General features: G+C 40.8%; 1 protein-coding gene across 2 annotated transcripts in view; it reads right to left on the bottom strand.

The window, feature by feature from the left end:
* Positions 1-16,770, bottom strand: part of plcb3 (phospholipase C, beta 3 (phosphatidylinositol-specific)) — a 60,110-nt gene that overhangs the window by 30,732 nt on the left and 12,608 nt on the right. The window contains exons 2-3 of one of the 2 annotated variants that reach the window (XM_053342913.1): positions 14,381-15,055; positions 1,280-1,366 (exon numbers count right to left, since the gene is read on the bottom strand). In XM_053342913.1, the coding sequence (XP_053198888.1) occupies positions 1,280-1,366; positions 14,381-14,479 (186 nt within the window). In that variant the 5' untranslated portion in view covers positions 14,480-15,055. Of the gene's footprint in view, positions 1-1,279; positions 1,367-14,380; positions 15,095-16,770 lie in introns of those variants that run through there. The other variant, XM_053342912.1, reaches the window with a different exon arrangement.

Consider the following 16,770-nt stretch of genomic DNA (forward strand, 5'->3'; position numbering starts at 1 on the left):
ATGAATGCATGAACACATGCAAACACACGTGCAGACGGACAGTGACATGTACTCTGGCCCAGATACACACACTTGAACAGACAACACAAGGCGCGCACACACACACACACACACACTCCAAAACATGACACAACGCAGTGATAATATTGGCTATCAGTAGGTCATTCCATACATGCCTTTTGGATAAATAGACAGCCAGAAATAAAGCGAGAGATGGTGTGTTGGAGAGACTGAAGGAGAAAAACACAGAAGGGGAGAGAGAGAGATAGATAGATAGTGAGAGAGAGAGAGAGACAGAGAGAGAGAGACAGAGAGACAGAGTGTGAGAGAGAGATTGGGGTGGGGGAAGTGGGGAGCTAATTGAGTTGCCCTGAAATGTCATTTGATCCAAGAGGCCTCACAAAATGTTCTGACTGGGCCATATATATCTATATCTGTAAATGGACAGACAAATGGAAGGATAAAAGGAATATAAATATAGATTAAGAGGAAGAGAGGAGATGATGGAAGAAAAAAAGAGAAAACACATACAGGCTGCTTTGTCTATGGGGTTTTTTCTATGAACATTTTTACAAATTCCTCATTAACATAATTACTATTCATTTGATATTCAAATGCACATTAAAATAATACACCTTCAATACATCTACACTGCACGAGCACATATCTTTCTAAAAAAACACCACATCCTGCTGACTCATTCCTTCTGGCTAATTATGTCGGCTAAATGCCCAAAATGTAAAATCCAATATGACTGGACTAATGGCTTACGCACAGTCACCAAAGATAGGGAGGAGAGGATGGTTGTTGGGAACTATAGATATATAAATGGAATGAAATTAGCGGGTGGACTAGATGGATGAAAACCACAAAGACATCCACAAGGAAGAGGAGGTAAACATGAGCGGGACAAATTGATGAAATCCCATTTTGGCTGAACTAATGGACTGGATAAAACCACAGTAAGAGACAAAGAGACACAAAAAGAGAAGAGGAGGAGACAAGAACTGAGAAAGAGAGCTGAAAGTAGAGGGGCTGTAGCCATGTGGTGGACATAAAGTAACACATAACTATAATATTCATACTGGTACTGATGTTGGTACATTAAAAATCCATTGTGGTCTGTTTCAGAGTAGCCCATTTGTGTTTGATCATGTCTGTGTTTGTATGTTATTTGCGAGATGGTCAACAAATTGGCCTAATTTAAGAACAACCAGTGTGTGTGTGTGTGTGTGTGTGTGTGTGTGTGTGTGTGTGTGTGTGTGTGTGTGTCTCTCACCAGGTTGGATCCTCCAGTCCAGTACAGAAAGAATCCATCTGGGTCAACTCTCAGTGTTACCAAGGTGGGGGGCCCGCTGTTGGGCTCCTAAACAAAAACAGAAATAGAGCCATTAGAGAACAGACACACAAAATAATATCCATCTACCTCTCACACGCACACGCACACACACGCACACACACGCACAGAGTTGCACATACATAGATAAAGTGAGCCTCAATGTTATAACCAGTAGCTGCTGAAGCCACTTAAAGGAAAATTGCAGTTTAGTTCTGGTCATCACTTCTAGACGTTATAACTGCAGTAAATGTAGAAACGGGACAGGATGCAGTAGAAACAGATGACAGATGTCAGACAATCAGGTAGTAAGCACACCTGTGTTTCGCACATGTAAGGGATATATGGTCGGTGCAATTGGAACCACAAAGTTGTGGATGTTTACAACACATCTAAAACCTGTCTACATGTCATGCTTTGACAACAGTGAGCACAATGTCATTCAAATTCATTCAAATAGACATTCAATGCATAATAATCTATTGAAATGATATGAGCACAATAGGCCATACTGTGTGCTCCAGTGGCAGGTATTCATAAAGTGCAGTCAGTCGGTCATTTTTACAGTAAACTAGGCTATAATAGTCTTTGCTAATGCAAAATTATGAAAACTAGCGAGACATGCTCAAAAGATAATCATGATAGAGTAATGTGGGGGAAGTATTTTTGATTAGTTACCATAGGAAAATTGTGGACGAAGGCAAAAGCTCTAGTACAACTGCCTCTGAAAACTACACATTTTATACTCCTTGAGTTGTGGGCTCGCTTAAAGCAGCTAACTTCTGGTGTTATCAGCTGTTGCAGAAGCCTCACTCTTTATAGAAGTCTCATGGCAACTAAGAAGGATGGGTGATATGACATAAGCTGTTAATGGCAGGAGTGGTAGTAGATGTGGTTTTACAACGCCTTACCATTATGAGACTGTAGACAGACAGACAGGGATACTGTGTTTGTGCACGCGTGTCATGCAACGGCTGTTTTGATGCTGCAAACCACATAGTTTGGCCAACATGAAGATCTCATTCATGTTCAGCATAATGATGGCACAGGGACCAGCACCAACATGTCATTAGCATCATCATTACGGGGTCATACGTAAGATACCATGAAGGCAAACACATGCAATCACACACACGCACACACACACACACACACACACACACACAGCTATGGTAATTGCAGTGGTGGGCGGTCATCCTCATGGCCTAACAGACAAACATGTCGTCCAGACATCCTGGGAAACAAAGATGATGATCCACATTGTTTATTATTATAGTGACCAATGATTCATATACACATGTTATCAATATCAGTATCATCATCACGTCAGATGGGAGAAGAGCAAAGTGCCTGGCAACCCACAGAAAACTTTCCCACTGACATACTATCAGAGGAAATACATTTACAAAAACACAGCGCACAAACTTCAAGCCGCTGACCACATACAGAAGGTATTTTCTAATGTGGAGCGGAGCAAATTTTAACAAAGCTCATACGTAGATGGTCAAAGGTTCATGTTGAGCACATAGAGTAAATATGCAAACATGGACTAAGCAGTCAAATGTTGAGCATATGAACAATAATTCAAGGCTGAAGCCTTCAAAGTCAGCATAACAAACACAGTTGCAGTATAAATGAACTGATGCTAATACGTTTCACAGTGACCTCAATGAACTGGGACAGTGAAGCAAAGACAAATTAGACAGTTAATTTATAGAGCTCCATAAAAGGCTATCTCACTGATATAAAACTCATGCTTGACATTAATGGATTTTTTTACTTTTACTTTTGGAGTCACCATAGTAAGTCTTTATGTTGAGCGTATATCTATAGCCAGAAAAGCACATAAGAGGATTTCCCAAAATATCAAACTTAACACAGACTTCTGCCTCATTCCCTGTTAAATGTACTGTTCATTCTACAGCCTGACCAATATCTCATTTGGAAAAATCTTCAACACACCATCTCTCGCTTTATTTCTGGCTATCTAGAACAATAAATATATATCAAATATACATAAAATGCTGCCTATATATAAGCACACTAATCGGACAACACCAATATGCCAATATATCTGCAATAGGACAATATCAGTCAATAATATTGCCCAACTGATATATCATATATCATACCTTGAGTTTAGGCTCCAAGGTGGGCTAACAGGGAAAGGGTTAGTGGGAAAAGTTAGGTGTTTGTATTGAGAGAAGGACAGAGGGAAAAGAGAGTTAGGTTAGAATTAGATTAGAAGAAAGGGTGAGGATTGAAAAAGAAAAAAACAAAAGACAAGGTCAGGAGAAGAAGAAAAGTGCATGAAATCAAAGTCTTGTGTCCAACCACATCATGAGACCTTGAGACCTTGATAAGCAACAGTAAATTTAGTCTTCTTTTTTTTTGGACTTTTGTTTATGAGACTACTTTTATTACTTTAGTGCTTTCATGTAAAACCCAGCGAAAGCATGACAGCTTAATTTTAACTTCAACTTCAACTGTGCATCCCTCTCTTCAGTATAAAAGACTGAACTGGCGCGCTGTGTTTACTCTTGGTACCACTGGAAAACTGTACAACTCCAATTTCACGGAAAGATTACCATCTTAAGGCTGTGACCTGATGTCAGATGCTCTTTTCAGCTGCTGATCTGATGCCGCAAATGTCACAGCTGAATATTTCTTAAACTTGCAGTGTAGTCTGAGCTTTCCAATCTGAAGACATTATGACTAATGTTTGTTTATCTTCTGTCTGCTAGCTTGGATTTTCTGAAACAACAGAACATGAATACAATACAAAGTGCAAACAGTCCGAGTTTGAAAGGAGTGTTTCCACTGCAAAAAAAACAACTTACTATGAGGGCTAAAAACACAAGCACACTCCAACGTTAGCAACAGAGACAACTGTCCTTTCTGTTCAATGCATATGTAACATTTGCAAATCAAAATGCCTGGCCTGGGTAATGGAGGCAAATAAGCCTATTGTTTAAAAGTCCAGGTAGGCTTTCCTGTAGTCAACATGCAAAAAAAAAAGTAGTCCACTGTAGCATGCATGACAGCTGTTTGCTAAGGAACATAATGTCTGCTATATGATGGAAAGCACTGCTATTTTACACCTAATTTTGATTCATCAATTGGTTGTTTGATCCATAAAATGTTATAAAATGTTGATCAAAGTTCACGTTGACATCCTCAAATGTCTTCTTTTTGTCCCAAATAAAACCAACCAACAGTCCATTACTCACAGAATATTTTGTTGACTATTAAAACAGATTAAATGAACCAGAAAATATCCACATTCGAGGAGCTGGAGTCAGAGAGTTTTGACATTTTTCTTAAAATATGACCTAAAATAAATTGTTCGTCTTTTGGCAATCAACCAATCAATTAATCAATGTTTTGTTGCTGCTCTACTGTTAACTGTGTGATGACAAATATGTTTTCATGCTGTTTTTCACCGGGTCATTCCAGAGAGATGGTCATGGGTAAATACCTGCTAACCACCAGCCACTCAAAACATGCTTGTTATGATGAAACATGCAAAACACAGAGAAAAGATACTTTCACATACTTTCAAATACTTTCAAATAACATAATTGGTGAAAGATTTCCAATAAGTAAGTGCTACAGTCCTAAAGTTTATCCTGAGAGAGCTTATTTTCCTGACCTTCACTCTGTCATATAAACCAAGCTGAACATTCTTCTGTCCATGCAAGGTTTGAAATCAGGTTCTTTTTCATATGCAATATTAAGAATACACAAAAGAGTTATTGCCTGCTCTGGTCAACATCTCATATGTCTCAAAATGCCTATTGGAACAGTGGTGATCATCTGGCAAGTTGAAAAAAAATGTGTTTAAGTATGAGCCTGGTCCATTGTGAGCTGTAAATGAGCTCCACTTTGCACCAGTTAGTATAGATTTTGACAGTTTTGGCACTCAGATCCAAAGTAGGACTTGTTATGACCCTGAAGTGCAGTCTAGAGGATTGAGTTTTCTATAAATGTCATTCAAAGTACCATTTCCAACCATGACTGAGCGAATGGCTTCTTTCAATTTCTCAACCTCCCACCTACTTTTTTAAAATTTCTGTCACTAGCTCTTCCTCTCTCCCCACTACACCTATTCTGGGTATATCCAATGTAAATACACACTGCTTTGCTTTAGTTGGGGAATTGCACTGTGACCACACACAAAAACATACAGTACACTGTGACCTGTAGGCTCATGTGATCTACAATATGACAACATTCCCCATGTATCTTTCAAGCAAACACAGGCAGGAGAATGAGCACACAGACATCGCTGTGGTCAGATATATTTGCATGTTTTGCCAGTTGAGTTTTACATAGTTGACAGTTGCTTTCTAGGAACGTCTTTCAGCATGGCACACACATCTATGTAACACTCCTCTCCATCTTTGTCCATTGTTCCCTCCATAATTCACTCCCTCTTTCAGTTTGATACATATTCCGTCGTTTTCGATCATTTTTTTAATTTTTTATTTTAATGAATTGGTTTTAGTCTTTCATCAAGCTTCTTAAATGTCAGAATTTGGTGCTTTTTTTCTGTTTTATATCACTGTTAATTAAATGTTTGGGTTTTGGAAATCATTCACAATCATTCATTGCCGTCATCCACTTTTTCGTGTTCAGGGTCATTGAAACCCTCCCTGTAAAAGGTGTTTAATAGCACATGAGGTCACTTCAGTTTCCTGCTGTAATTAAGGGTAAGATTTTAGGAAAGCAGGAAATCATTAGTGCATGCCCTCCACTGACACACACACACGCACACACACACAGTCACAGACACATCTTGTTTACCATAAACATACACCCTGTGGTGTGTTTTCTGCATGTTGGTGGGTGGTAGGTCTGTAGCCCCTTTTAAACAGAGCTCCCACTATACTGAAAATCCTCCATTATGCCAGCTTTGCTTTTTTACATTGAACCAAACAAAGTCAACATAATGCCACCCCCATGTGTGACATTTTAGATAGCATGCCGGCGCTCCACAATCATTGGCATGATGTGTAACAAAACAGCGTCTGTCTAGTGTTGACTGTTGAGGTGGAATAACGGCCCAACATTCCCGCCTTGATCAGGCTGTGTAAAAGGGGCTTATAATTGGACCTCATGCCACTCCCTAATTAACCACCATGTGTAGAAACCCTCTGAAGTCTGGCTGTGCTTTCTTTTCATTCTTTCATGTCTCTCTTTCTCTCTCCACGTCAATCATTTCTTCAGCTCAGTCTCCCTCCAACACCTTGAAACCTTTTCCACTGCTGAATTGATTGAGGCGTCTTTGTCCAGACCCCCTCCAGATGCCTTGACCCTCTGACAAACACGTTCATTACCTGACCATAATGTCACATGGATGGACCACCCTCTGAAGCTGAGGCCTTACATGGAGAGACACCAGCTAATGAGCACCTCTTGAAAAATCACAATCTAAAAAGGGCACACACACATGCATTTAGTCTGCTACTCTTCCTACACACTGTCCTCACCACAAATGAACGTGCATGTGCGTTTGTGCATGTGTGCACCGTATAATGTCAGTCAGGAGAAAACCATTAGTGAGAAGCTGATAAAAGCGGCTGCTCCGAGTGCACCTTTGGTCTGCCATGCTGTGTGAGAAAGAGGGCCAGTGTGCACTTAGTAGAGTGTGTTTGAGCTGCCGCTTTGGCAACATGGTAAAAGTTGATGACAGTAGGTAACCTTTGGACTCCGGCGAGAGGAGAGGGAAGAGGGAGGAGTGGGGCCAGAGAGGGACAATAAGCTAGAGAAAATGGCATAGGTAGAAAAGAAGTAACTGGTCAATAAAGATCAAATTTAGGATAGAAATAATTTAAAATCTAAAGAGAATAACATATTTAAAAGGTGTAAACATATCACACGTATTTGATGCCACTCCAAGTTTAACACGTGTAAACCCTGAGTAACCTTCTCTCTATGTGCTCTATTCCTGGCCTGTTCTCAGGTACAGCACCACCTTATTTCTCAACAGTAGTACATTAGTAGTCATCTAACGATCTGCCAAGGAAATGGGGCTCTAACCCTGCCAGTGGTAGTGCAATGGTCTGCCTAATGAACAATACTCTAGTGTATACTGGCTTCTTTAAGCTAAATATGGTAGCAAGATTCAGATATCCACCCATTTTTTTGATACAGCCAACTCAAAGGGTAAAATGTGAACCTAACATCAGTATATTCTGCCTCATATCACTATTGAGGCCAGGATAATGCCTGAAATGAACTACTGTAATGTTGTCTGACCACATTTAAAGTTAAAATGATTTATAACTGTTTCAAACACCAAATTCAAAGGCAAAGCAAAACACCTGCACTTTAATACAAGTACTTTATATGAAGTATACCGACTCCCTAAGACTGGCAGTTTGTCTTTGTTGATCAGTGAGTGGCTCAGTAACAACTTACAGTCGAAAAGTTTTGACCAAAAAAGTCCTGAAATTTTAGTAATCCGACCATTAGTCACTGCAGCATCTGTGCCATAATCCGCTTCAGCCAAAAAGCCCAAAGAAGTCTTGTTTTCTATTGTAGCATTTGCATGATGATGTCTTATCACTTCACAGGACGTTCTTGTTTAATCTCATTCTAATTAGCCGTGGGCAGTCCGAGAAAGAAATTAACTTGTAAGGACGAATAAACAGCTATGTAATAACAAAAAAAAAAAAGAGTGAACAAAAGCAGGTCAGTGTGTGGAAACAAATAAGAGTGATTGCAATGCTTTTTAAAGCCTTATATAGATCATTTATAATGTTTGAACTCCTTGAACTCCAGCACAGTTAGTATACTAGAACAGGCAGAAATCAAATAGAAGCAGAAGAAGACAGGGAACAAAAGCAAAAGTCAAAGAGGAAACAAAACATATAAAAGACAGGAAGCAGGCAGAGACAAATAAAAAGGAGGAAGAGAGTGATGGAAAGATGACAAAAAAATGAATTTGGGAAAAGATCGCAGTGGACCTCAATGGAGATAAAATTATGAGCAGAGTGAAAGAGGAGGAGCAGAGATGGAGCCGTCCAGATGTCAGTCCCACACTTCACATGTGGCTGTGGTTGACCTTCCACCTCTCTCTTTCTCTCTGTCTCCTTCCCTCCATCCATCCATCCCTTGTTTCTCACCACTCTGTCAGGATGTCAGCAGTGTTTCTCAGCATGGCGTCAGACTTTCACACAATCTTGTTTTCCTCCTTAAATCTTCATCTTTCTCTACTCTCATCTCCTGAACGCCCCCCACACCCCCCCATCCAACCTCCCCCAAATTTGTGGCTTGTTGTTTCCGTGCATCAATTTAATTCTTAACCAAAATATCCACTTTCTGAAAAAACTTGCAAACCAGAGCAGCTGGCATGGAAGTCAAGCCCATTGTACTTTCTAATCAGATTATGATGACACAGCACCTTTGTTTACAAAAGAGATGTGTTTCTCTGGATTTCATTTTGGAATATTGGTTGTCACATTTCAGGTGTAAAATGCTTTCCAAGCTGTTATGAAACCTAGTAGCCATATCAGCATTGGACTGAGGCACATCCATTGTAAGAAAGTCCTGAATGTAAGTCACTTTTTAAAAGAAATAATGTAATATTTATCTCAGCACTGCCTGCACTCTTCACTATTTGTATCCTGTTTACAGCTCACATCTGCATATAGTCTTTTCTTGTGTATATTTCTGAAGATTGTTGTGTTGTTTTTCTGTGCAAGTACACTGAGACCCGCTAAACCTGAGTCAAATGCCTCCAGTCAAGGCGCCAGATCTTTTCTTATCAGTGCTGTGGCATCGTAAAAAAAAATTCCATGGCATCATATAAGGTGACTGTTTACAACGAAGCAAAGGTGAAGACAAAACAGGGGAAAATAAGACACTGACCATTTTGTTGTTTAAGGTAAATGCATTCCTACAACAATGATGCAGAGGGTTGAGAAAGACTCCTGCATGGACAGTCTATGTCCTCTAAAAAATGATATAGACGCCATGTAACAACAGAAACATAAACTGTTAAAGGTTACCAACGGCGCCATTACAGGAATAGTTTGACATTTTGGGAAATTTGTTTATTTGCTTCCTGGAGCCTCTGCTGGTAGTTTGGAAATGTCACACTATTCCTTTAACTGACTACATTAGCATCTGCAGCATAGCTGGATAGGCCTCATAGTAACGTAGGTTTAACAGATGGGACTGAAAATCATCCAAACTGCATTCCAAGGTAGTTGAGAACTAGACTATAACTATCTGCATGATGTAAACTTTCAAACATGGATCCAGACACATGGATGCAGGCACATAAGAGAGTATAAATATTCAGACTGGATGAGAGGTATTGAAAGCAGTAGCTCCAAAAATTGCCTAGTCAGGATATCCGGGGTGCTAGTGTCTGCTGTCAGTTTGATTTGACAACACAGTCCTGCTGAATACCGAAGACAACAGCCGCATTGAAGTCTCTCCTGTGTCCTCAGCTGTTCTGTTCAGCGGTCTGTTTGGACTCTCCAAATAATCCCAGCCAATTTACAGGAAACAACCCCGAAATGTGACATTTTATGGTCCACCGTGCTTCGCTCAAGTTACAGGGATGTGAAGCGGAGCCAAGACCTCTAATCTCAAAAGCACTTCTCGTTCCCAAAACTCTGTCCAATTAATGGGCAACTTGTGATTCCGTGTGACTTTGTTTACAAGTCCCGGTCTGCTTGTAATTGAGCAATGCGAACATAAACAAATCAAATCCAAAAACGTGGAGGGGGAAAAAAAGCCTTTTCCCACATGGTTCTGACCAAAGGAAACATGTAGGAGTTCTTATACACAGTGCCTAATTTGAAAGAATATACACGAGAGAGCATGTAATACTCCAGGGAGTGGCACAGTGGAAGTATATTTGAATACTGGGTGCAAATTTAATCCTGCTAAATGAAACCTGCAAACACTCTGGATTTGCAGGCTTCAGGATTATTTATCTCATTTTTGGGACTTTTAAGATTGATAATAAGGCACTCCAAGGGAAAGAGAGAGAGAGAGAGCCAAGCTTCACTGTAGACAAACTGTCTGTCTCTGATTGTCTAATTGGTTGTTTGGGAGGAATTTTAACTGAATTCCAGTTGGAATTCATCTAAATTGAATTGTGGCCGGGGCTGCAGAGGGCGGAGCGGCAGAGGCAAAAACAGGAGGGCGGGAGAGAGAGAAAGAGAGAAAGAGAGAGAGAGAGAAATAGAGAAAGAGAGAGAGAGAGAGAGAGAGAGAGAGAGAGAGAGAGAGAGAGAGAGAGAAAATGGTTTGGCTCTGGAGCCTTACAACAAGCTTGAACAGGAAGTCATTCAACGTGTAACACACACCCAGAACAAAACAACTCAACACACACACACACACACATATATGAGCACACGTGTGCGCAAGCCAAGGCGCAGAAGAAAGAAGGTCAATTTGGAATGCATTCCTCTTCCCCCGCACCCCCCCCACCCCCACCCTTGCATTAGTCAGTGTGTGAGTTTGTGTGTGAAACTTTGTGTTTAACTGTGTCATTTGATGGACCTACAGTACAATTCCCAAGGCCATTGAGAAACAGAGGTTTTGTTGTGAGAGCAAAAGATTTCCCAAAACAATGAAACAAGGAAGAAGACGGCAGCAGCACCTCGATGACAGATGAGTGCGGTGATGAAGAGAGGGGAGAAGAATGAAGAAAAACGGAGCCAGGGGGATGAAGGGATGGTGGTAAAAGAGAGAACAGAAGATGAAGGAACGAGAGACGTAGAGGGAGGGGAAAAAAAGAGAGAGAGAGATGGGGTCAAAAGTGGGATTTTCATGTAAACAAACTGCAATGCCCTCAGGTACTTTCTGTGTGTGTGTGCGTGTGCATGTGTGTGTGTGTCCCAAATCTTTTCTCACTTATCTAAATCCTTAAAAGACTACACCAAACTTTTGGGACAGTAGCCCATCGCTCAACTTGTTAGAACACAGACCAGCGCTAAAATAACCCATGAGTCCCCCTGTAGACCATTCATTTCTAAGCTCCATCTGAATACTTTACAGAACACTGCTTTGACAGCACATGATGAAGAATTAAGCTGCTTTAAATAGACAAGCTCTCCCCCTTTTCCCCACTCAGCTCATATACCATTGTGCTATGCGTATGTGAATGTTGTTTAATGAATACTCTGACTCAACCACTTGGACGGATCATGGATCTCAAGAGACTTCCTGGTTAAATAAAATCAAATGAAATCAAAAGGAGCTGCAGATATACCTTCAGCTTAAATTGTACTTTGATAATTCTTTAGCTGATATATAAGTTGATTTCAATCGTGACAAAAATGAGCACATTGAGAACATAGAGAAGACTGATAGTCCTCATTTGCCCTGACACTCCATTTATATGATGGATTTGGCAGGAAATGTACTGAAATGCCTTATGAGACAAAACAGGAAAATATGTTGTTTCTTCAATGGGTTTCTGCCAAGTAGAAATATTGTTTTTGTGACAGTAAGAAAGGAGATTAATGGAGGATGTGAAGCCTGAATCACTACCCAGGACTACTATATTAGCAGGAAAACTTCACTGTGAGGCTGCAACTAACCATTATTGTCATTATTTTTTGATTAAAGCCCTTCTCCACTCAAAAAGTGTGAAAACTACAAGTTGTTTTTTTACACTGCAAGTTTCTCTATGCTCACCTTAAATCTGAGGTCAAGACATGCATGTATGAAGTTTGGAAGCCAACCATGGTCCAGTATGTAACGTACACAGGTGTGATGTGGAATCTAATGGACTTTACAGTGAAACAGGAGGCATCTTGTGTCCAGCAGTCAAACTAAGAATTCAAAATGTTCTTATTCATCATTTTAATGGAGAACATGGAGTAGATTTTTTTTAATCTATAAAATGTCAGTTATTGGTGGGAATGCCTGTCACAACTTTCAAGAATCCCAGATGACATCTACGATTTGCTAATCCAGTCAAACTAACAGCCCCAAGCTTAAAGATATTACATTTATAATTAATAAACATAGAAAGGCAACAAATCCTCCACTTTGCAAAGCTCAAACCAGCGAATGTGTTGTTCTTGCTAAATTACTTAAATGATTTATCAATCACCAAAATTGCCACTGAATCATTTTCTGCTGATTAGCTAGGAGTAACAGACTAATAGCTTCAGTTTGAATGTGCACAGAGTAAACTCCAGATGGCTCATTTTACATGAGCTCAGTTTTTCTCTTCTACTACATCATCCCGGGCTTAATTTGGAGGAACGCTAGCACTAACTGGTTGCCATATTTATCCTTTGGTATTGCAATTGTCAAGTGCCGATGTTTAACGACGGAGCATCTTTGACAGTTATCTCGTCCTTAAACACAAAAAGTATTCTATGCTACTAAACATTTCATGAGCTCTGCTTAATAGAAAGCTGGACTTCTTCTGCTCTCCCTCATATCTCTCCACATTCCTCCTCCTCCAAACTGTGTTATCTCTCGCCATTTACTTTCCATAATGCATTTGTTGATCCAACGGGGAAATGGCAAATGAGGGGAGAGGGGATGAAAGAGGACAAGGAGAAAGCATCCACATGTTTTTAAGTGTTCACACACTTAATCGGCAGCATAACCATTTCCTGGGAATTCCCTTTGAGAGACAGAGAGAGTTAGTGTGTGTGAGAGGGAGAGAGAGAGGAAATCAAAAGGACATGGCATTCACTGTTTGCGTGACAAGAGCCTTCTTCTGAGGCCAGAAACACATCCCGTCATCGTTGCAATGTGTGTGAGGCTCTGTTGCTGATAAGTTTCAAACATTCTGTGATGTCCATTTCTATTTTAACAGCAGGTTGCATGTTGTGTATGCGTGTGAGTGTGTGTGTGTGCACGACCGTGTGTCAACACCACACCTGATTTCATATCTGCAAAGCAAACTTGTAATAATGACACCTTATTGGGAGTACCAACCTCTCTTTCATGAGTGATTTTGATGACACACACATATACACATACACACACACACACACACACACACGCCTTCCATGTAATTCTGTGGTAAATCTAAGACAAGGGAATGACACAAGCTTGCAGTTAGAGCCTATCAGTCAGCAACTCAGTTAATCATTGATGGCCTACTTTCTACATGGAGGACACTGGAGAATGGCCCTGCTCTCTGCCTTAGAAAACCCCAACACACACACACACACACACACACACACACACAATTATTATGGTCAATGACACGGGCAGGCACATGCCAGGGTTGCCAAACACGCTGCTACAGAACTACCCGGAAGATTGAGCTCAACTCAAGCAGGAAAATAATTAAAACCTTTGCCTTGACAACATTTAGAGAGTCTCAGAGTCAAATGCCGAAACAAATGCGTTAATTGAGTTCTTCAAAGTGATCAAGGTGACGATTTAATGTGTGATTTACAGCTCAGGGTGTACTCAAGGGTCCTAAATCCCTGCAGCAGAGGCAACCTCTACTGTCAGACCACTCAGACAGGTGCTTTGTGCAAAAAAAGGTACAGAAAGAGAAGGAAAAGGAGGAGAAAGGGGGGTGAAAGAGGGCTGAACCTGAGCCTGAGGAAAACCGGCTTGACAAGAATTCAACACAACACAACACATTCAAGCCCTGCTGCCTGCTGGCAACTATGGGGGAATTTTCTACTAGAGTATCTGATTAACACACACACACACACACACACACACACACACACACACACACATAGATAGTGGGCTTCTGTGTTCAGGGCAGGATTGTTGGGGCCATGCACACACCTGCACTTTACATACACACCTTATCTGCCTCTCTATCACTCTGATACACGCTAACACACACACACACACGCACGCACACACGCACACACACATCAGTCTCTTGTGTCAATTCACAACAGTGGGCCTACTGTCAAAAGCAGGCTGTCATGTCCCATGTTGACTAGTTGATCACATCAGAAGGACAGAGTCTATGTGTGTTATCTGTCATATACCTCCAAACAACATTCAGGTTGACTTTACTTCACAGCTTTTAAAAGCGACAGTGCTGTCAGGGCAGAAAGCCAAACATTTCATTCTCACCTCGTCCCATTTGATGAATTTGCCCCCTTTCTTCAGCGCTTCGTGGACGGACACGGGTTTGAGCTGCAGCGCGTGGACTCCCGGCTTGGCCCCGGCCATGACGAGGGACTCCCTGTCCGGGTGCCAACGCCTAAACCCCGGCTACGGCGAGCTGCACTCCTCGGAAGGCACAAAACAGCTCTTCCTTCCTCCACTTCCACCCCGGAGCTCCTCTTCTTTTCCGGGGAGAAAGTTCAATGAAAAGACGAGGGGACAGGAAGTTTTTCTTCAAACTTCCACCAAAAGTTAGTGAAGCTCCCCGCGACTTTGAAGAAATAACATGAGGAGTGAAATCCAGAGAGAGAGAGAGAGAGAAAGACGGGACTTGGCTGTTCCAGCGCGCACCACCGCTGTCTTGTCCGCGTCCACGCAACACGGTGGCGCGCCTATAATTCCTCTTTTTTTATTATAGGCTTTGATTCATCTGATAGTGTTTATTTATGCAGAATCCTTTAATCGAGCACTTGAGCCCGCCGAGAGATCCTTTCCTTCCTTCCTCCCATCTGGTCGACCCCTCACTTCTCTCCTCTCCTCTCGCCCTCTTGCTCCTCTACCAACTTTCTCTGCTTCCTCTCTCTCTTGTCGCCTCCGACGCGTTTCTTCTTTTCTCCTCCTCCTCTCCTCCCTGCATGTTTTCTGCGAAAAAAAAGGAGAGGATTTTGAGAGGAGAGAGTGAGTGAGAAGGACAGAGTCAGATATGAGACATAAGAGAGCAGAGGGGGAGTTTGTGTAAAAAGGGGTGTGTTTTAATTCAGTTCTGCTGCCTGCTTGTCTCCTAAATTTTTACAGTATGCATACATTAGAAGTGATATGAACATAATAAAAGGTATGCTCATTGAACAGAATGGTTTTCTTCATCAGATATAATAATGCTTATTTCTGCGGGACATTTTTGGAGATCATTAAAACTTTTATATTTACTTCATCACTACTCCATATTTCTCCAAATGCAGTAAAACTGTCTGTTGGAACTTAAAGATATAGCCTACATACTCTAGTGTTTAGTATTGCACATCCATAAAGCTGGGAGGCACAACAACATAAACCCTGCTAAAGAAAAAATAAAAATGGAAAGCCAAAATAACCCAGATGACATCAGTGGGGTTATTTCATCAAAGCTCCCTCCAGATCCAAAGCAGACGACTGTTTTCACAGATTGAGTGCTTCTCATGAGGAGTAAACTGACCATAATGTGTAAAATTGGAGTGCTCCTTCAATGAGCCCTTGACTGTGAAAGTTGAATAAAAGTGGAGCTCTCATGAGCATGTGATAAACTAGAGTACAGTCCTATATAAAGTTGTAAATACATGAAAACTATTAAGATTATACATCCTCATATTAGCAGTTTCACCAGTTTGGAGCAGTGGTTGGTATTTTGCCCTATGATGAAAGTTTTGACTTTCATGCGTCAAAACTTTTACATCATTTTCACAAATCTACTATAGATATGAAAATAAACATAAGGCTCCTGTAAATCCCACTTATTATAATATAACCTATACTGCCCCCATACGAGGAGAGGCATTAAAGCCACTGATGTAACATATTATTTGAACAATGAATAGTGCTAATAGTCTAATAAACCTGAAATTGAAGTTTTATGTGTGAATTCCACAACTTGAGCCTGTGTGACTGTTCCTCACACACAATTGGTTGGCAGTCATATAAATAGCTGTGTTGATACCATTACTCCCCCTCAGATACAGTCCATGACAGTGTTATGAATAGATTTTAGTCTTAAATTAATTGAAATTAATACACACAACATATAGGTCTGTGTTTCCACTGCACTGGTTAACAGTCCCCAATGAAAAATCATGAATGAATGTAATTGCTGACTCCTGGTGTAGAAAGTGTTTCTGGATTTGTGGGTCAGTCAGGAACCTCCAAACTATCTGAAGGGGTTATAAGATGATTTAAGGAAAAAGAAACTGTTACATTTTTCTGTCTTTCAAAACTGTCTCTGGAGGAATGCATCTAAATATCCTTTTAATATGTACATGCTGAAAATGAAGGGACCAGCTGCCAGTTATAGCTTAGTTTAGCATCATGATTCATGACTGGAAGATGGGGGAAAACAGCTAGCTTGGATGAAACAATGGAAAGATGTAAAGTACTCATTAGTGAGCTTTAGAAGTGCTGGTAGGCACATTCTTTTTAAAACCTTTGGATAAACCATGCTAACTGTTCACAGTCGAATGCTAAGCTAAGCTAACCACCTGCTGATTTCCCAAAGATGTCAAATCATTTCTGGGGGGATTCAAGTTAAAATAGTTGGTAACCGCTGACACAGGAGATCATAAAGTGATGTAATGATACAATGTGTGCATTACATTACAGACACAGATAAA

Source organism: Scomber japonicus, chromosome 22 (genome assembly GCF_027409825.1).
Source record: "Scomber japonicus isolate fScoJap1 chromosome 22, fScoJap1.pri, whole genome shotgun sequence".
Classification (NCBI taxonomy): Eukaryota; Metazoa; Chordata; class Actinopteri; order Scombriformes; family Scombridae; genus Scomber; species Scomber japonicus.